The sequence below is a fragment of the Anabrus simplex genome, chromosome 4 (assembly GCF_040414725.1).
Source record: "Anabrus simplex isolate iqAnaSimp1 chromosome 4, ASM4041472v1, whole genome shotgun sequence".
NCBI lineage: Eukaryota > Metazoa > Arthropoda > Insecta > Orthoptera > Tettigoniidae > Anabrus > Anabrus simplex.
This window is the reverse complement of record NC_090268.1, coordinates 218732452-218753502: the sequence shown is the minus strand read 5'-3', so window position 1 is coordinate 218753502 and position 21051 is coordinate 218732452. Positions and strand designations below refer to the sequence as shown.

Here is a 21051-nt window from a genome sequence, read left to right as displayed (position 1 = left end):
TCTACGCACACAAAGATGAACTTGTTAGCATTTCCCTTTGACTGGGGGAAGGGTCCTACATAATCAATATACAGGCGTTCCATGGGGCGCGACGCTTGATGCGAAGACAAAAGGCCTACCTTGGTGGACATGGTGGGTTTACTGAGCAAACAAGATTTACAAGCTTTTACAAGTTCACGGATTTCACCGTCCATACCTTTCCAGATGAACATTTCACGAATCTTTTCACGAGTTTTAAAGATTCCAAGATGCCCCCCCAATGGGGTCTCATGATAGTATTTGAAGATCATAGGCACAAGAACAGCTGGAACGACAACCTTCATCATCTTGTCATGCCTCGAAGGGCAACATAAAACACCATTCCTCAGAACATAAGGGACGACATGTTCCCCAGAAGAAAGGGTTTCCATTATCGGAGCCAGCGTCGGATCTTCACGTTGGTATTTCTCGATATCCCTAAAAAGCATGGGAGCATCTGTTAAGATGGCATTAACATCAGATAGCATGGACTCGGAAGGAGATGAACTATCGACCGGTTCGTGGTTCTCAACGTCGTTGGAAAACATACGGCTGAGTCCATCAGCAACAACATTTTCGGTACCTCTGATATGCCTGACATCGAATTGGAAGGCAGAAATACGGATGGCCCAACGGGCTATACGACCAGTACGACGCGGCCTACCTAAGACCCAACTTTAGGCTTGATTATCTGTCTCCAAGTCGAATTTGACATGTTCCAGATAGAGACGGAACTTTTCTAAGGCAAATAAAACTGCCAAACTTTCGAGCTCATAGATGGAATACTTGGCTTCTTGAGCCGACAAGGTCCTAGATGCATAGGCGATGGGTCTCCTCCCTCGTTCAGTCTCTTGAAGAAGGACTGCAGCTACTGCTGACGACGACGCGTCGGTTTGGACGATGAATTTATTTGAGAAATCAGGCATAGCAAGGACAGGGGCATTACAGAGAGCTAATTTAAGATCTTCAAAGGCGGCTTGTTGAGAAGGTCCCCACTCGAATTTGATGCCTTTCCTACGAAGAAGGTTTAAGGGCGCCGCTCTATTAGCGAAGTTAGGAATAAACTTCCTGAAGAAATTCACCATACCAATGAACCTGGCGATATCTTTAATGTCCTTGGGAGGTTTAAAATCACGGATGGCCTGTGTTCTAGAATGATCGACTGCTACACCATCAGGTGACACAATATGCCCTAGGAATGACATAGAGGGCTTAGCAAAGGCAACCTTGGACAACTTGACAGTTAACCCAGCCTTACGCAGGCGATCGAGAACTTCTCGCAGATGATCTAGATGTTCTTCAAAAGTCTCTGAAAATACGACGACATCATCCAAGTAGTGGTACAAGTACTCAAATTTGATGTCGGAGAAGACCCTATCTAGGAGCCTAGTGAGTACAGCTGCTCCCGTGGGGAGCCCGAAAGGCACGCGGTTGTATTCGTATAAGTTCCAGTCCGTGGCAAACGCTGTAAGGTGTTTAGACTCTTCGGCAAGGGGAATTTGATTATAGGCCTGATTCAAGTCCAAGATAGTAAAGAACTTGGCCTTACGAAACCATGAAAAACAAGAATGAAGGTCAGGAAGGGGCACAGATTGCAACACCACCTTCCGATTGAGAGCCCTATAATCAATGACAGGCCTGAAGCCTCCTTGGGGTTTCGGGACTAGAAAAATAGGCGAAGAATACGCCGACTTAGAGGGCCTAATAATACCATCCTTCAACATCTGATCGATGATTTCTTTCAGAGCCTTCATTTTAGGTGGAGATAGCCTATATGGTGGAAAACGGACAGGAATCGAATCCGTGACCTCAATTTTGTATTCAGTAAGGTCAGTAACACCAAGAGTATCAGAGAACACCTCTGGAAATGACTGACACAACTTACGAATACTATCAGCCTGCTCCTCAGGTAGATGTCTAAGGTCTAACAACAACTCATCCTGGGTAGGCGAAATAGATGAACATGATACAGAATTACACTTTAACAAGGGAATTTTACAATTGGACGCAAATTTGAATGTGCACGACTTACTCTGAAGATCGAGCACAAGACCCGTGTGAGAAATGAAGTCCGCTCCCAGAATGATGGAGCAAGACAAATGCTTAGCCACAAACAGTTTGGTTTTCCAAGTAAATTTAAAAATACGAATTTTTACCTGTACAGAACCTAGAATTTCTAATGGAGATGAATTAGCCGAAACATATTGAACAGGAGATGAGACATAGTCAAGTAGTTTACAAATAGATTTCAATTTTGAATACCATTGGTCCGAAATAATTGAACAAACACTGCCTGCATCTAATAGAGCGGTTATAGGCTCGTTATTTAACTCAATCTTAAGAAAAGGAACAGGTGCGGGGGTATCCGACGCAATCCTAAGACATTCTTTAGGGCATTCAAAAGATGAATTTGAAGACTGATCGTTCCCTGAATTCACGACCTTTTTGCCAGGGGCTGAGCCTTGGGAAGCAGAATTAGTCGACTCAGCCGAAGCCGCTAGTCACATTTTATTATTGGCATTGGTGTAATTTGTACCAGAAGTAGAGCAGGAGGGGGGGCTATTTGAGTTTGGGCAATTCTTGGCGATATGTGAGAAAGCCCCACATTTAAAACAGCCTTGTGATGAACCAGCCCCATTCCTTGTCCCACTCAACTTAATCAGTGGACATTTATTGCGAAGATGGTCAGGCGACCCGCAAGCATAACATTTACGGGGATTGACTGGTCGGCGAGGTGGAGGCCGAGGATTACTAAAAGAAGGCGGGGGTTCTTTCGCGACACGCAAGGAATCGGCGTATCTCACTCCTTCCGCTGAGACTGCCAACACTTCAAGTTCAGAGAAAGTTTGCGGGCACGCCGCGAAACACAAATATGACCTATAGGGAGGTGAAATTCCCTCTACAATGGCTTGTACAATCTGATCCTCGGGGAAGTGAAGAGCAAACACCCTAGTATAAAACTTAATGTCCTGTATGAAATCAGCCAAGTTTTCATCCAAGCGCTGTACACGGTAATAGTACTTCTGAATCAGAGATGACCTCGCGCGAGCAGGAATAAAATTTGCAAGCAAGTGTGCGTGAAAATCTTCAATAGATGACTGTTCAGCTATGGCTCTTACTATTTTGTCAGAGAGAATACCAATTGCATAAGGATAGATGATTTGCAAAATTTGACATGGAGAAAGGGAAAACACGAGGGCATGATCCTGAAATTCAACTAGAAATCTTAAAAATGAAATTACGTCACTGGTGGTATTAACGGAAAACTTAGAGATACCTCTGAGCAACATTGCCAATGGATGAGGCAAGCTACTAAACCCGGGTGACATAGTAGGTAAAGGTTTCAATGGCAAGGTAGTTAATTCAGAACGTACATTATTTAATGAGTTACGGCGTTCAGACTCGTCCAATGGGGCAGAGGTTGTTTGAGCAGCAATGGTTTTCCTATTTACTTCTCCCTTATGAGGCTCTTCCTCGCTACCTACATTCACTGTGGTGGGTAGATCGCTTTTGGGAGGAACCTCCCCAGTTAACAATTGAGTGACCTTGCTAGATAATTCAGAAATATTTTCAAGCAACGTACTAGCTTCCTTCCTCTGAACGTCATTCAACTTTACAGACAACAGATCGTTAACTCTATTTGAGAAATGAAACAGCCTGGCTTGCACACGCTTAATTTGATTAGGAGAAGGATCATTTTCATAAAAAAAAACTAACTACAGATGCTAGCCCAGTAATATTCTCGACGATCGTGGAAAGAGAGTCGTCAATATCTTTCTCTCCGAAGGTGGGGATGGAAATGGGCAAATCAAGGGACTCTCTAAGCTTGTTTGTGTCTACTGCAACCGTGCCTCCAGATTGCACATTTCTGATAGTTAACTCATAGATCAACTCCTCTTTGCGCAAATAGTTAAGATGGAGAACATCGCGAGGTCCGGGCATGATGACAGAACAATTTTGAAAAACTCAAAAAAAATTCCAGCAACTGAGAAAATTGTTAGAGTTCGGAACAAAACGATGTTTAGCCGTCAAAAAGGGCTAAATTGAGACCCATTCAACCACGCTCTGCTACCACTTGTTACCGTGTTTTAGCGGTAGGTAGAGGCGAAAGAAGGTGCGGGTGCGAACGGGTCTCAAGCTACGAAAGTAAAGTTAATTTAAAATTTAACAAGGTTATATTTTCTTTTCAAAATAACGAAATAACAAACATGGCAGGTACAGAGTAGCAAGGCAACAAAAGTACAATTACAATATTTACAGGATTTGGGCTTCGAGTCCGCGATCAAAATCCTTGAGCAATCAGCTCAGTTTTACCCCAAACACAAGTTTCAACAGAGGGGCAGAAAACCCCATTCATGCCTAGGAGCCCTTGCTCCAAATTACACTGAAAAGCCTCCACGAGGCATACAACACTCAATTTTCGAAAAAGAGCCACTCGCTCTCAACTTTAAGCCTCTCAAAGGCCACACCAAACTCCACCTTCAAGTTGTCCTCACTGGATATAGACACAGGGGTAAAATACCCAAGCTACTGAGGTCTATTAAATGAAAAGGGGTAATTACATTACCTCTAAAATAACAATTTGAGAGGAGGCGATCTGCACTCCTAGTACACTTGTTTTTAAAACCTAATCTGGCTCTAGGCCACTAATGCAAAGGCTAATCCTATACTACAGAGGTGACTTTAGGAAAGAATAATTTGTTTTACGTTAACGAAGAATAGGTTGAGAAAAATAAGTTCACCTCAAAACAATATGATTGGGAGCTCGAGAGGGTTAAGCACTCTCTATCCCGATATGCAGTTTAAAAGATGGGATAGATACAAGTTCCTTTACATTTTAAGGAAGGTTACATAATGGAAAAACTTCGGACCCGCCCCGAGAGTTAAACTGCTGAGCTAGCAAAGGAAGAAGTTATTAAGTGGCCATTATCTTGTTGTTGACCGCCGCCGAAGGAAGAGGCGCTTCCCGCCCCCTGCTATGTACTTTACACACTGCAAGATGGAACAGAAGTGGCCCGGAGACCCAAAAATCAGCAGTTTATATCCTCTCGCGGAAGGTTCGAGGCGTTAGGGGAATGAAAACACCCTCCCACAAGAACTTTACTGGGTAGGATACAGCAACATATTCAAGTTGGGGGAAGATAGATCCGATTGGTCGGAAATTAATAAAAGAAATTCGGGATTGGCTAAATACAAAACAAGGGGAAAGAGAGGGGTATACAGCCAACTTAAACAATAACAGAAAGAAATTTAACAAGAAAATAACTTTTGAAATAAAATTTTCTCCAAAAAAACAGTTCTTTCACTCCGCACTAGGGTGCACTATTGTTGATCTTCAGTAGTGTCCTCTAGAAGAGAAAGTTCACACTTCTTACTACAAGCAAAACAAAAATACGTCGAAAATGACACAGTTCAAAAACTCCAAAATTTCCAGGTAGTGACATCTTCTGAGAAACTTGAAAATTAATACCGTCAATAAAGTTCAGACTTCCTCCAGCAGAGGAGTTTCAACTGGCGCACATTTTACATTAGCGGCGTGGAGGTGTACCGCCCGGTACAATTATTAATAATTTTTATTTATTTTTCTTATTTTTAGTGCTCTGTACACGCTATGGGGTACATGCTATTGCGGGTGACTGGAGGAAGGGAGTCCTAGTGCTCATTGCCTCAGTCATCCCGTATTAGGCATCGTCCAACATCGGACCCCGGGCAGTACCTGCTACGACCCGGTGGGTGTTGCCTTGGCTGCTTGGTTTGGCTACAGAGACCCCTGATCGGAGTGGGTGGCATTCGGGGAGGATGATTTCGGGTATGGCGTCGAAACAACTTCCGCCAGCAACCTCGGGTAGTTCGCTACCCATGTCTTTAACTTTGGATTCTCTATGGGGGGCAACCCCTTGGGAACAGGCGCAGCGATTAAGTTTGGGATCCAGCTTCCCTAGGTTCCTGGTTGCTACCAGAACTGATGGGCAGGACTTCAAGCTGGTTAAATCCATCGTATTCAGTAGGTACATCGAAGGTGTATATGGTGAACTTGCGGACCTGAAGAAAATGCGCAATTGTGGTTTGCTTCTGAAGACGAGCACTGCGCTCCAGGCCGATCAATTGCTTACGTGCGACCATTTTGGCGACATCCCCGTCAAAGTGGAAGAGCACAAAACATTGAATCTGGTTCGTGGAGTTATTTTCCACCGTGATCTCGTCCTAAACACTGACGATGAATTGATGGAAGACATGAAGCACCGTGGCGTGACCCACATCCGGCGTATCACACGCAAAGTCAACGGTAAAGACGTTGCCACGGGTGCGTTCATAGTCTCCTTCAAATTGTCAGTGTTGCCCGAGAAAGTCAAGGTAACAACTTATCGTTGCGATGTGAGGCCGTACATCCCGCCTCCTATGCGATGCTATCAATGCCAGAGATTCGGACACATGGTATCTCGTTGTTCGAATCAGTCAGTGTGTGGTATATGTGGGAAAGTAGCTCACGGCGCGGAGGAGTGCACACCTCCTTTCAAGTGCACTAACTGCTCTGGTCTTCGTTCTCCTCGGGATCGGAATTGTCCGACCTTACTGAGCGAGAAGAAGATCCAGGAAATCAAGACCCTAGATGGTCTTTCCTACCAGGAAGCGTGCCGTAAGTTTAATTCTCTGAATGCACCGGCAAGACACTTGACTTCAGCTTGATAGCACAGTCCCTGCCAGGTTCCTCATTTTCAACTGGAACACCTGCCCAGAAGATCGCTGCGCCCAAGCCAAAGAGAACAAACTCGAAGGTGGGTCCGTCCCGGCCTTCGACCACCAATATACCTGTGCCGGCAAGGAAACCTACGCCGGCACAGAAGGGGAAGAATACAACGTCTCCTTCCCTCACGAGGTCGGCGATAGCCGAGCCCAAGCCGGCGGAGGCGGCATCGTCGACCAGGGCTGGGAAACCACCTCCCAGCCCGTCTCAACAAGAATCGACGGTGGGGAAGAAGAGCGACCTTAGCAGGCGTTCTTCCACTTCTCCTACGAATGGGGCTTCGCGCCCACCATCCGCAGGGCCTGATTCCACGCCAGCGGGTCTTCCTTCTAGAAGACCTAAGCGCTCCCCTCGTAAGAGGAAACCCCACCCCAAAACAACGTCGAATAAATTGAAGGCATGCTTCACCTTGTCTAGTGACGGGGAGGTGCACGTGGAGCATGAATCTCCATCTTCGGATGGGGATGTGAGTGTAGGTTAGGTTAGGTGGCATTACGCTGCTCCTAACCTAAACAACAATAGTCCACACTTACATTATGGCACTGTTACAATGGAATTGTAACGGTTATGATATGCATCTTGCCGAGTTGCGCCAGCTCATTAGCGAGTATTCGGCGAGTATAGTCTGTATTCAGGAAACAAATTTCCGACCTGGTCATCATATGGTACTGAGAAATTTTCGACTATACTCGACAGAACGACATTATGCTCACCGGGCTTCCGGTGGCGTTGGCATTTTTGTCCGTTCTGATACCTACAGCGAGGAGGTTCCAATACGAACCCCCACGAACCTGCTACGCAGGCGTAGCAGGGGGAGAGGTGATACTCCCACGTGGCGCGTCCCAGGTGGCGGATAGGGGGGTCCTAACCGGCTTGCCGGCGGACTTTAGGGAAATAAAATACCTCTCGCGGACCAAACACACTACCCCCTGCGGGTGGGGGACGCACATGTAGAATACACCCGCGGTATCCCCTGCCTGTCGTAAGAGGCGACTAAAAGGGGCGACCAAGGGCTGACTGAATTAGAACCATGAAACTAATTTTGAATCGTACCATCACGCGGGGAACACCATAGGTTGCCTGTACTTGCGATTAGTACCACTGAATTCGGTACGAAATAGGTTTGTGATTAGTAGCAGTTAAAGCCTGGCCTGGTGGATTCCAGTACCCGTGCGTCATACCCATGTGTGCAACACCGCGGGTCTGGGCGTAGCCTGTGAGTTGTACCACTATATGAGCACCACCGTGGGTCTGCGTTGCCTGTGATTAGTACCCACTATGTGAGGAACACCACGGTAATACCGGCGCCCGTGTTTAGTACACCTAGGTGGGGAACCTTCTCGGTTTGCGTTGACCCTGAGTTGGGCCATTGTGTGAGACACACCATAGGTCTGCGTTACTTGTACGTATTGCAATACTTGTGAGTAGTACCATCTTTTGTGGAACACCGTGTGTCTTCGCTACTTCTGATTAATACCCCAACATGACACATACCATGGTTCTATTTTACTCGCGACATGTACCATTCTGTGGGGCCTTAGACGTGGATTTTGCACCCCCTTTAGACACCAAGCATATTGTGCTTTATAAGTGGTTCCCTGGTCGGTAATAATGTTATTTTCGATCTGTATTGAGTCCGATCCACTGGCTTTTGTTTGTTTGTTTTGTGTTTTGTTGAGTTCCTGTCCATCCATTCATTCTTCATGCCATATTTTATTTTTATTTTGGTCAGTGGATGCCTTTGCAATTTTTGTTCTTTCATTTCGTACCTTTAGGGGCCGATGACCTTCGATGTTAGGCCCCTTAAAACAACAAGCATCATCATCATCATGATCAATACGAACCCCGCTGGAGGCAGTAGCTGTTCGCGTACCGCTGCCTGACATAACTACAGTGTGTAACGTTTATCTTCCACCAGGTGAGGCTCTTAACATCAATGATGTCACTGATCTTTTAGATCAGCTTACACCTCCCTTCCTCTTGTTGCGCGATTTCAACGCCCATCACCCCGTCTGGGGCTCTGAGTTGTCTTGCCCCCGGGGAAGAGAGCTGGAAAGACTAGTAACAGAGCTGGATTTATGTATTTTGAACACAGGGGAACCAACACACTTCAGTGTACGTTACGGCACATATTCTCGCATAGACGTAAGTCTATGCAGCCGAACGTTGGTTCCGCTGTTTCGGTGGAACACACACGACGATCTTTGTGACAGTGACCATTTTCCCATAATTCTTACTTTGCTGAACTACAAATCCGTCGAGGGTCCCAATCGATGGGTTTTTAAACATGCTGATTGGCCAAAGTACACATCACTAGCTGCCTTTAACGACAAAATCAGGCGTACCGTCGGCGAGGAAATAACTTACATCAGCCAGGTTATTCTTGCTGCTGCTGAGGAGTCCATTCCGTTCTACTCGGGGACTCCTCGCCGAAAACTCGTTCCTTGGTGGAACGAAGACATAGCAGCAGCTATCAAAGAACGCCGTCGCGCTCACAAACATTACCGTAGACCGCCCACTGCGGCCAACTTGGTAACATTTAAGAAACTCCGCGCTAAGGCGCGAGTTCTTATTCGCCAAAGTAAGAAGGCTTCATGGGAGAGATATGTGTCGTCTATGACGTCACATACTCCATCATCTCAAGTGTGGACTAAGCTTCGATGTATTTCGGGTATCCAAGGATCGTCTTCTATACCGGGAATTTCCATTGCAGGCAACATCGTCACTGAACCCCTCCTGATTGCTGACCATCTCGCTAGTCATTTCGCGGATGTATCTGGCTCCGGGAATTACCATCCTGATTTCCTCGCTCCGAAGCGAGAGGGGGAACGTTCTCACCTTAGTTTGGCCTCTCAAGCTTCAGAGGACTACAACGTGCCCTTTACGGAGTGGGAACTCCGCAGCGCCTTAGCGCTTTGCAAGGACACGTCTCCTGGACCGGACAACATCCATAACCAGATGTTGAAACACCTTAGTGATGATAGTTTACTATATCTCCTTCGTGTGTTCAACCGTATCTGGATGGAGGGTGATTATCCGTCTCAGTGGCGAGAGGGCATAGTCATTCCTGTCCTCAGGCCTGACAAAGATCCTAAGTATTCAGGAAGTTACAGACCGATTTGCCTTACAAACTGCCTGTGTAAGCTGTTTGAGATGATGGTAAATCGCCGACTCGTGTGGTGTCTGGAGAAACAAGGACTCTTGTCCGAGTACCAATGTGGATTTCGAGCCGCTCGATCCACCACTGACCACTTGGCTCGCCTGGAGAGCTCTATCCAGGATGCGTTTCTCCGCAAACAGCACTTGGTAGTTGTTTTCTTTGACTTAGAGAAGGCTTATGACACCACATGGCGATATGGTATTCTTTCAGCCCTGCATCAGTGGAGATTCCGAGGTAACTTGCCGGCGTTTATTGCGAATTTCTTGTCTCTCCGTCTATTCCGTGTCCGAGTAGGGAGGACATATTCGCAATACCACGTACAGAAAATGGAGTCCCACAGGGATCGGTCCTTAGTGTCACTCTGTTCGCGATTGCCATCAACGGTATTGTTGCTGTCGCTGTATGTGGACGATTTTGCTCTGCACTATAGCTCGCGTAATATGGCATGCGCAGAGCGACAATTACAACAAGCTATTAGGAGGGTGGGGCAGTGGACCTTAGAACATGGCTTTCGGTTTTCTGCCGCAAAGACCTCCGTTGTCCACTTTTGTCGTCAACGTACTCTTCACCCTCATCCTGAGCTTTATCTAGGAAATGTCGTTCTTCCAGTTGTTGACATCTACCGATTTCTTGGGCTCCTTCTTGACAGTAAATTATCGTGGGAGCCACACGTGCGGGAGCTAAAAGTGCAATGCACCAAGAGGCTTAATATCCTTAAGTTCCTTAGCAGCACTTCTTGGGGTGCTGACCGCACGGTGCTCCTGCGATTCTATCGAGCACACATTTTTATCCCGGTTAGACTCCGGCAGTGCAGCATATGGCTCCGCAAGACCAAGCGTTCTTGCGAAGCTGAACATTATCCACCACAGCGGGGTTAGGTTGGCGACGGGAGCTTTTCGAACAAGCCCCATCGCTAGCCTGCTCGCTGAGTCTGGTGTGCCGCCTTTACACCTGAGGCGCCAGCAACTTCTACTTACGTATGCTGCAAAATTGCGACAGATGCCACTTCATCCAAGCTATCCTTGCGTGTTCAACAATGGCAACCGTTTGCTGTACGCTGCTCGTCCTCGAGCGACGCGGCCGTTAGGGATACGCTTGGATAGCATTGCCGCATTTTTTGACGTACCTTCGGTTCCTTGCCTTGTCAGACAACAAAGTGGGGTACCTCCGTGGGTCGTACGACGACCTGAAATAATCCTGGATCTGCACACTGGCCCAAAGGAAAACATGGACCCTTCGATTTATCGGAGGCTCTTTCGGTCCGTTGTGGGCCGCTATCCAGGTTCAGTCGTCGTCTACACGGATGGTTCAAGGACAGATACGAAGGTGGGCTGTGCGTTCGTTGTTGACAATGATAGGTTCCTTTTTGCTCTTCCGGCAACCTGTAGTGTGTACACAGCAGAGCTCTATGCTCTCTGTGAGGCTCTGCGGTACGCACTGTACTTTGAGCGCCGACACTTTCTTCTGTGTACTGACTCCTTGAGTTCGCTCCAGTCTATAGATACCTGTTTCCCTCGGCACCCTCTGGTGCAGCGGATCCAGGACCTGCTAGCCGGGTGTTGGGATGCTGGCACCAGAATCACGTTTCTGTGGCTCCCAAGCCACATGGGCATAGAGTGTAACGAGTTAGTAGATCAGGCTGCCAAGGAGGATGTTACACTGCCCCCGTTGCCTTTCAAGGTTCCAGCAAGTGATATTCGCTCCCAGCTGCGACATCTTGTTATGTCCCATTGGGAGATGGAGTGGCAGGCCATTCCACTTCCCAATAAGCTGAGAGCGATAAAAGGAACAACGAAGGTATGGAGGACTTCCCTTCGGGCTTCGCGGAGGGAAGCCGTGGTATTATGTCGTCTTCGGATCGGCCACGGTATCTTGACTCACTCGCATCTTTTGAAAGGAGAACGCCCTCCGGAGTGTACCTGCGGCGACATCCTTACGGAGTGTGTGGACCTGGTCTATCTGCGCCGTAGTGTTAACCTTCCGAGTACTCTCTCCCTTATCTTGCGTGATGACGAGCAGTCAGCAGACCTCGTCGTCCGCTTTATGAGGGATAGTGGACTGTTTTATCGTGTCCACGAACCTACTACGCTGGCGTAGCAGGGGGAGAGGTGATACTCCCACGTGGCGCGTCCCAGGTGGGGGATAGGGGGGTCCTAACCGGCTTGCCGGCGGACTTGAGGGAAATAAAATACCTCTCGCGGACCAAACACACACCCCCTGTGGGTGGGGGAGGCTGACGAATAATATACCCACGGTATCCCCTGCCTGTCGTGCGAGGCTACTAAAAGGGGCGACCAAGGGATGAATGAAGTAGAACCATGCAATTACTTTTGATTCGTACCATCATGCGGGGAACACCATGGGTTGCATGTACTTGCGAGTAGTATCACTAATATGGTACGAAATATGTTTGTGATTCGTTGCAGTAAAAAGCCTGGCCTGGTGGATTCCAGTACCCGTGCGTTGTACCCATGTTGGCAACACCGCGGTTCTGGGCGTAGCCTGTGAGTTGTACCACTATATGAGCGACACCGTGGGTCTGCGTTGCCTGTGATTAGTACTCACTATGTGCGGAACACCACGGGGCCCTTGGGACTGGCACCCGTGACTAGTACCCTAGGTGAGGAAACTCATCGGTTTGCGTTGGCTGTAAGTGACGCCATTGTGTGCGAAACACCATAGGTCTGCGTTACCTGTACGAAGTACAATGCTGGTGAGTAGTACCATATTTTGTGGAACACCGTGAGTCTTCGCTACTTCTGAATACCATGGTTCTATTTTACTCGCGACATGTACCATTCTGTGGGGCCTTAGACGTGGATTTTGCACCCCCTTTAGACACCAAGCATCATTGTGCTTTATAAGTGGTACCTTGGTCGGTAATACTGTTATTTTCGTTCTCTATTGAATCCGATCCACTGGTTTTTGTTTTTGTTTGTTTTGTGTTTTGTTGGGTTCCTGTCCATCCATTCATTCTTCATGACATTTTTTATTTTTATTTTGGTCAGTGGATGCCTTTGTAATTTTTGTTCTTTCATTTCGTACCATTAGGGGCCGATGACCTTCGCTGTTAGGCCCCTTAAAACAACAAGCATCATCATCATCAAGTTTTATCGTGTGTGATGCTGTCCTTTGTCCTAGTGTGTTTTGTGTCACTTGCGCTTTTATCCCATTGACTTCATTTTAGTTTGTGTTGCGTATTTTAATGTGTTATTTTGACGTCTCACGTAAATTATGTACTACCAGACAATGCCTTATTCTTGAGTTTTCCTGTATATTCTCTTATTTTATTAGAAAATAATGCATTGCGTATTAGATCTCACCCTCATTTTTCTCCATCATCGTTTTTCTTTAAACTCTAGTCAGTGGATATGTTTTTAAAATTTTAACATCATCTCTCATGTCGTTTATCTCGTTCCATTAGGGGCCGATGACCTGCGATGTTAGGCCCCTTTTACCAACAAGCATCATTATCATCATGGACCACTTTCGACTACAAGTATCATCGATTCAGTATTGTGCTATAGAAGCAGTCCCTTGGTCAGTAATACTATTGTTCAACGCCAGCTTATGTGCATGTGAGGCACTGTGGGTCGGATCCACTGATCGTTTTAAATTCATATCCATCCATTCATTCAAGTCTTCGTCCTCCCGTTTTGAATTGTGGTCAGTGGATGTTTTGGGGCTTTTAATTTGTCATTTCCTTTCGTCTCATTTCGCACCATTAGGGGCCGATGACATCGACGTTTAGGCCCGTTTAAACAACAAGCATCGTCAACATCACCGATCTTGACCGCAGTCCTTCCAGTTGTAGACACATATCTATTCCTCAGCCTTCTCTTTGTAATTCACTGTAGGAGCCAGCACGTGCGTCCGCTGAAAGCCAAGTGCGGAAAGCACAAACTGGGGGACTGATCGTTTCATTGGGAACACATTTTATCGAGAATGGACTACGGCAGTATAGCAGCATATCGATCAGCTCGAAAATGTGTTCTTCTTAAACTGAGTAGCGTTTGCCGGAGCGCAATTATGCTGTTCTGTCCGCTGACTCCCTTATAGCTACGTTCTGCTGTAATCCTTGCGTATTTCATAAGCAAAACGATCTGTGTGCTGTGCGCGTGCTCGAAGAACACAGCTCCTTGCCTGTACTCTCACTGAGGAATGTAGAGTTGTTTTATCTACATTTCACTTGTAATGATTTATCTTTTAAACTGTGGTTTTTATCCACTTGATTCATGTTTTAAATTTGAATTTAGCATACATTTTTGGTATCTAATACGAGTTGCACACAACAGGGCATTGGCTAATTAATTTTGTTACATTTTAAATTTGCAAATACTTTAATGGAATACACGATATAATAGATCAGATCCACTGCGTGGTGGTGGTTTTAAGAAGAAGTACAACTGCGCAATCTTCTCTATTAACACTAACCACGAGGGGAATGGGAGTGATCCGAGACTTCGGAGAGTGAAGATATCTGTCAATTAAAATTGGCGTGAATAATGGAAGACTCCCTAGGCCGTCTGGATTGGAAAATAACAAAAGTTGACCACGGGAGGTGTGGTAGGAAAGTAAGGAGTGGTAGCAGTGATACTCACCCTCGTAGACCCAGTCGGGCACGCCGTTGTAGATGACTCCTGGCACTCCATCGCTTGTCAGTCGTATGCCCATGGACGAGTAGTAGATGTTGTTCTGGTAGACGTATGCCAGATCATTACCAGTCGGGGCCCACTTGGCCAGCTGCAGGTACTCGCCCTTCTCCAGCGTGCGTTCCACCGTCCTGCCGAAGAACAAACACCAATCAGAATAGATTCGACACTTCGAAAACTGAAGGTGTCGGTCAAGAAGAGACCAGGGTCACAAAGGGCGTCAAATTGAAGAAAAACTCCCTCGGCCTCGCAAAACTAATAGCGTCGGGGGCGGAAAAGAACAAGAGTTGACCCAGGGAGGTCTGATAGGATCGATGAAAGTGTGGAGCCCGGCACAAGTAAGTGGAAAGTTGTTTTTACAAGTTGCTTTACATCGCACCGACACAGCTAGGTCTTATGGCGACGATGGGATAGGACAGGTAAGGAAGCGGCCGTGGTGTTAATTAAGGTACAGCCCCAGCATTTACCTAGTGTGGAAATTGGAAACCACGGAGAAACACCGTCAGGGCTGCCGACAGTGGGGCTCGAATCCACTATCGCCCGAACGGTGTAAGTGGCAGCAATGCCACGCTCAGCCAAAAGAACCCCCCCTCCCGCGGACCCTCTTCACACTTACTGTTATTGTGTAGTAAAGGTGTGAAGCCTATTGAAATTCATGGACGATTCGTTATGGTGGCACATGTTTGGTAGTGGTTCCCTAGCTGAGTCTGGCAATGCCACGAACCTACTACGATGGCGTAGCAGGGGGAGAGGTGATACTCCCACGTGGCGCGTCCCAGGTGGCGGATAGGGGGGTCCTAACCGGCTTGCCGGCGGACTTGAGGGAAATAAAATACCTCTCGCGGACCAAACACACTACCCCCTGCGGGTGGGGGACACACATGCAGAATACACCCGCGGTATCCCCTGCCTGTCGTAAGAGGCGACAAAAAGGGGCGACCTTGGCGCGGACATGGATTGCGGTTGGTATAATGTGATGGACCTCCTGTGGATGGGAGAGGCTGAATACATCCATAGGTAATCCCTGCCTGTCGTAGAAGGCGACTTAAAGGGTCATGTGGCCATGGTCCCCTCTTTATTTTTTATTATTTTTCTGAGGGTCAGATGTAGACCATTCAAAATTTGATGTGCGTGCTGCCCGGCGATGGAGCTCCTATGTGTGCGACTACGCTCGAAAGCCCGTGCCAGCAACCACCCAGGACGCGGCGGGTGGGAGTATCATGTACCCGGGCAGTGGTATCCGCCTGACAACGCAGGTCCCCGCACAGCCGAATGCCAGAAGGACATATTATTATCAATTATTTTTATTTATTTTTTCTATTGTTAGTGCTCTGTACACGCTATGGGGTACATGCTATTGCGGGTGACCGGAGGAAGGGAGTCCTAGTGCTCATTGCCTCAGTCATCCCGTATTAGGCATCGTTCAACATCGGACCCCGGGCAATACCTGCTACGACCAGGTGGGTATTGCCTTGGCTGCTTGGTTCGGCTACAGAGACCCCTGATCGGAGTGGGTGGCATTCGGGGAGGATGCTATCGGGCATGGCTTCCAAACGAAGTCGGCTCTCACAAGGTGGTCGCCCACCTAAGTCTTTAACTTTAGCTTCCCTGAGAGGTTCAACTCCCTGGGAACATGCGCAGCGTGAAGGAATGGGATCCAGCTTCCCTAGGTTTCTGGTCGCTACCAGAACCGATGGGCAGGATTTTAAGCTGGTGAAGTCGATCCTGTTTAGTAGACACATCGAAGGCGTCTATGGCGAACTGGAGGAACTTAAGAAAATGCGCAACGGTAGTTTGCTTCTAAAGACTCGTACAGCACTGCAAGCTGATCAGTTGCTTAAGTGCGAGCACTTTGGCGAAATCCCCGTCAAAGTGGAGGAGCATAAGTCCTTGAACCTGGTTCGCGGAGTCATCTTTCACCGCGACCTTATTTTGAACACTGACGACGAGTTGATGGAAGACATGAAGAACCGTGGCGTGACACACGTCCGGCGCATTACGCGCAAGGTCAACGGTGAAGACGTTGCCACTGGTGCCTTCATTGTCTCTTTCAAGTTGTCAGTGTTACCAGAGAAAGTCAAGGTAACAACTTATCGTTGCGATGTGAGGCCGTACATCCCGCCTCCTATGCGATGCTATCAATGCCAGCGATTCTGACATATGGTATCTCGCTGTTCGAATCAGGCTGTATGTGGTACATGTGGACGAGTAGCTCACGGCGCGGAGGAGTGCACAACTCCATACAAGTGCACTAACTGCTCCGGTTTTCATTCTCCTCGGGATCGGAATTGTCCGACATACCTGAGTGAGAAGAAGATCCAGGAGATCAAGACCCTGGATGGTCTTTCCTACCAGGAAGCGCGCCGTAAGTTTCATTCTATGAATACACCTGCCCGTACACTCGACTATAGCTTGATAGCTCAGAGTCTTCCAGGTTCGTCATTTACGACCAAGACACCTGTCCAGACCGCTGCGCCCAAGGCGACTGTTGCTGCTCCCAGCAACGTCGCAAATAGTCAAAGCTCGAAGGGGGGGACCACCCCACCTTCGACCAACCAGAAGTCTGTGCCGGCTGGGAACTGCCAGCCGGCACAGCAAGGGGGGAAGGCTAAGTCTCCCCCCCCCCTAGGAGGTCGACGAAAGTCGTGCCCCAGCCGGCGGAGGCGGCTTCGTTGACCAGGGCTGGGAAACCATCTCCCAGCCCGTCTAAACTTGAAAAGAAAAAGGTGAAGAAGAGCGCCCGTCCTGAGCGCTCTCGGACTTCCCCTGCGAAGGAGAAGTCATGCCCTCCATCTGGGGGATATGAGTCTGCGCCGGGAGGCACTCCTGCTCCCAAACCTGCGCGCTCTCCTCGTAGGGGACCCCCTCGCGCCCGAAAAGCGTCGAAGTTCTGGGCGGCACCCCTGCCATCTTTTGATGACGGGATGGATGTCGCGTTGTCCTCTACATCTACGGATGTAGAACTAGATAGTGTTTAGGCTAACGAGCATTTTGTTGCTCATAACCTAACACTCCTTTTATAGTCCACACTATGGCACTGTTACAGTGGAATTGTAACGGTTATGACAGGCATCTTGCTGAGTTACGTCAGCTTATTAGTGAGTACGCAGCGAGTATAGTCTGTATTCAGGAGACCAATTTCCGACCTGGTCATCACACGGTCTTGAGGAATTTCAACCTATACTCGACAGAACGATACTATGCTCACCGGGCTTCCGGAGGCGTTGGCATTTTTGTACGTTCTGATAGCTACAGCGAAGAGGTTCCTTTAAGAACCCCTCTTGAGGCTGTAGCTGTTCGCGTCTCGCTGCCTATCATAGCCACAGTGTGTAATGTTTATCTTCCACCAGGCCAGCATCTGAACATCACTGATGTCGCTGATCTTATATTATCAGCTTCCACCACCCTTCCTCTTATTGGGCGATTTTAACGCCCATCACCCCATATGGGGCTCTGAGACGTCTTGCCCCCGAGGAAGAGAGCTGGAAACACTCCTATCAGATCTGGATTTATGTATTTTGAACACAGGGGAACCAACTCACTTTAGTGTACGTTACGGCACATATTCTCGCATAGACGTTAGTCTATGCAGCCGAACGTTGGTTCCACTGTTTCGGTGGAATGCACACGATGATCTCTGTGACAGTGACCATTTTCCCATCGTTCTTACTTTGTTGAATCATAAACCCGTCGAGGCTCCCCCTCGATGGATTCTCCAACATGCTGATTGGCCAAAGTACACATCACTAGCTGTCTTTAGCGAAGATGTCAGGCGGACCGTCGGCGAGGAAATAACTTACATCACCCAAGTTATTCTTGCTGCTGCTGAGGAGTCCATTCCGTTTTTCTCGGGGACTCCTCGCCGAAAACTCGTTCCTTGGTGGAACGATGAAATAGCAGCAGCCATCAAAGAACGCCGTCGCGCTCATAAGCGTTACCGTAGACAGCCTACTGTGGCCAACTTGGTAACATTTAAGAAATTCCGCGCTAAGGCGCGAGTTCTTATTCGACAAAGTAAGAAGGCTTCATGGGAGAGATATGTGTCGTCCATGACGTCACATACTCCATCATCTCAAGTGTGGACGAAACTTCGACGAATTTCGGGTATTCAAGGATCATCTGCTGTACCGGGAATTTCCATTGCAGGCAGTGTCGCCACTGATCCCCTCGCGATTGCTAACCATCTCGCTAGTCATTTCGCGGATGTCTCTGGCTCCGGGAATTACCATCCTGATTTCCTCCCTCTGAAGCGGGAGGCAGAACGTCATCACCTGAGTTTTGCCACCCAAGCTTCAGAGGACTACAACGTGCCCTTTACGGAGTGGGAACTCCGCAGCGCCTTAGCGCTTTGCAAGGACACGTCTCCTGGACCGGACAACATCCATAACCAGATGTTGAAACACCTTAGTGATGATAGTTTACTATATCTCCTTCGTGTGTTCAACCGAATCTGGACAGAGGGTGATTTTCCGTCTCAGTGGCGAGAGGGCATAGTCATCCCTGTCCTCAAGCCTGACAAAGATCCTAATTATGCAGGAAGTTACAGACCGATTTGTCTTACAAATTGCCTGTGTAAGCTATTTGAGAGGATGGTAAATCGCAGACTCGTGTGGTGTCTGGAGAAACAAGGACTCTTGTCCGAGTACCAATGTGGATTTCGAGCCGCTCGATCCACCACAGACCACTTGGTACGCCTGGAGAGCTCTATCCAGGATGCGTTTCTCCGAAAACAGCACTTGGTAGCTGTCTTCTTTGACTTGGAGAAGGCCTACGACACCACCTGGCGATATGGCATCCTTTCAGTCCTGCATCAATGGAGATTCCGAGGTAACTTGCCGGTATTTATTGCGAATTTTTTGTCCCTCCGTCTATTCCGTGTCCGAGTAGGTAGGACATATTCGCAATACCACGTTCAAGAAAATGGAGTCCCACAGGGATCGGTTCTTAGTGTCACTCTGTTCGCGATTGCCATAAACGGTATTGTCGCTGCTGCTGGTCCAGCCGTCATACCGTCCCTATATGTGGATGATTTTGCTCTGCACTATAGCTCGTGCAGTATGGCAGTCGCAGAGCGACAGTTACAGCAAGCTATTAGGAGGGTGGAGAAGTGGACCTTAGAACATGGCTTTCGGTTTTCTGCCGCAAAGACCTCCGTTGTCCACTTTTGTCGTCAACGTACACTTCACCCTCATCCTGAGCTTTATCTAGGTAATGTCGTTCTTCCAGTTGTTGACACCTACCGATTTCTTGGGCTCCTTTTTGACAGTAGATTATCGTGGGAGCCACACGTGCGGGAGCTAAAAGTGCAATGCACCAAGAGGCTTAACCTCTTGAAGTTTCTTAGCAGCACTAATTGGGGAGCTGACCGCGTGGTGCTCCTGCGATTCTATCGGGCACACATTTTATCTCGGTTAGACTACGGCAGTGCAGCATATGGCTCCGCAAGGCCAAGCGTTCTTGCGAAGCTGAACAGTATCCACCACAGCGGGGTTAGGTTGGCGACGGGAGCTTTTCGTACAAGCCCCATCGCTAGCCTGCTCGCTGAGTCTGGTGTGCCGCCTTTACACCTGAGGCGCCAGCAACTACTACTTACATATGCTGCAAATTTGCGACAGATGCCACTTCATCCGAGCTATCCCTGCGTGTTCAACAATGGCAACCGCTTGTTGTACGTTGCTCATCCTCGTGCGACGCGGCCGGTTGGGATACGCTTGGATAGCAGTTATGAATTGTTTGACGTACCTTCGATTCCTTGCCTTGTCAGACAACCAAGTGGGGTACCTCCGTGGGTTGTACGACGACCTGAAATCATCCTGGATTTGCACACTGGCCCGAAAGGAGACACGGACCCTTCGATTTATCGGAGGATCTACCTGTCCGTTCTTGGCCGCTATCCAGGTTCGGTCGTCGTTTACACGGATGGTTCAAGGACAGATACGAAGGTGGGCTGTGCGTTCGTTGTCGACAATGATCGCTTTCTTTTTGCTCTCCCGGACACCTGTAGTGTGTACACGGCAGAGCTCTATGCTATCTGTGAGGCTCTGCGGTACGCACTAGACAATGTACGCCGACACTTTCTCGTGTGTACTGACTCCTTGAGTTCGCTTCAGTATATTGATACCTGTTTCCCTCGACACCCTCTGGTGCAGCGGATCCAGGACCTGCTGGCCGGGTGTTCGGATGCCGGCACCAGAATTACGTTCGTGTGGCTCCCCAGCCACATGGGCATAGAGGGAAACGAGTTAGCGGATCAGGCTGCCAAGGAGGCAGTTACACTGCCCCCGTTGCCTTTCAAGGTTCCAGCAAGTGATATTCGCTCTCAGCTGAGACATCTGGTTATGTCTCATTGGGAGATGGAGTGGCAGGCCATCCCACTTCCCAATAAGCTGCGAGCGATAAAAGGAACAACGAAGGTATGGAGGACTTCCCTTCGGGCTTCGCGGAGGGAAGCCGTGGTATTATGTCGCCTTCGGATC

The 21051-nt window shown here is 48.2% G+C and overlaps 1 protein-coding gene across 2 annotated transcripts in view; it reads right to left on the bottom strand.

Moving 5' to 3' along the window:
- Positions 1–21051, bottom strand: part of LOC136871783 (venom dipeptidyl peptidase 4) — a 281475-nt gene that overhangs the window by 164530 nt on the left and 95894 nt on the right. For both annotated transcript variants that reach the window (XM_067145363.2, XM_067145364.2), the window contains exon 6: positions 14525–14706. In XM_067145363.2, coding sequence (XP_067001464.2) covers positions 14525–14706 — 182 coding nt within the window. The remainder of the gene's footprint in view (positions 1–14524; positions 14707–21051) is intronic.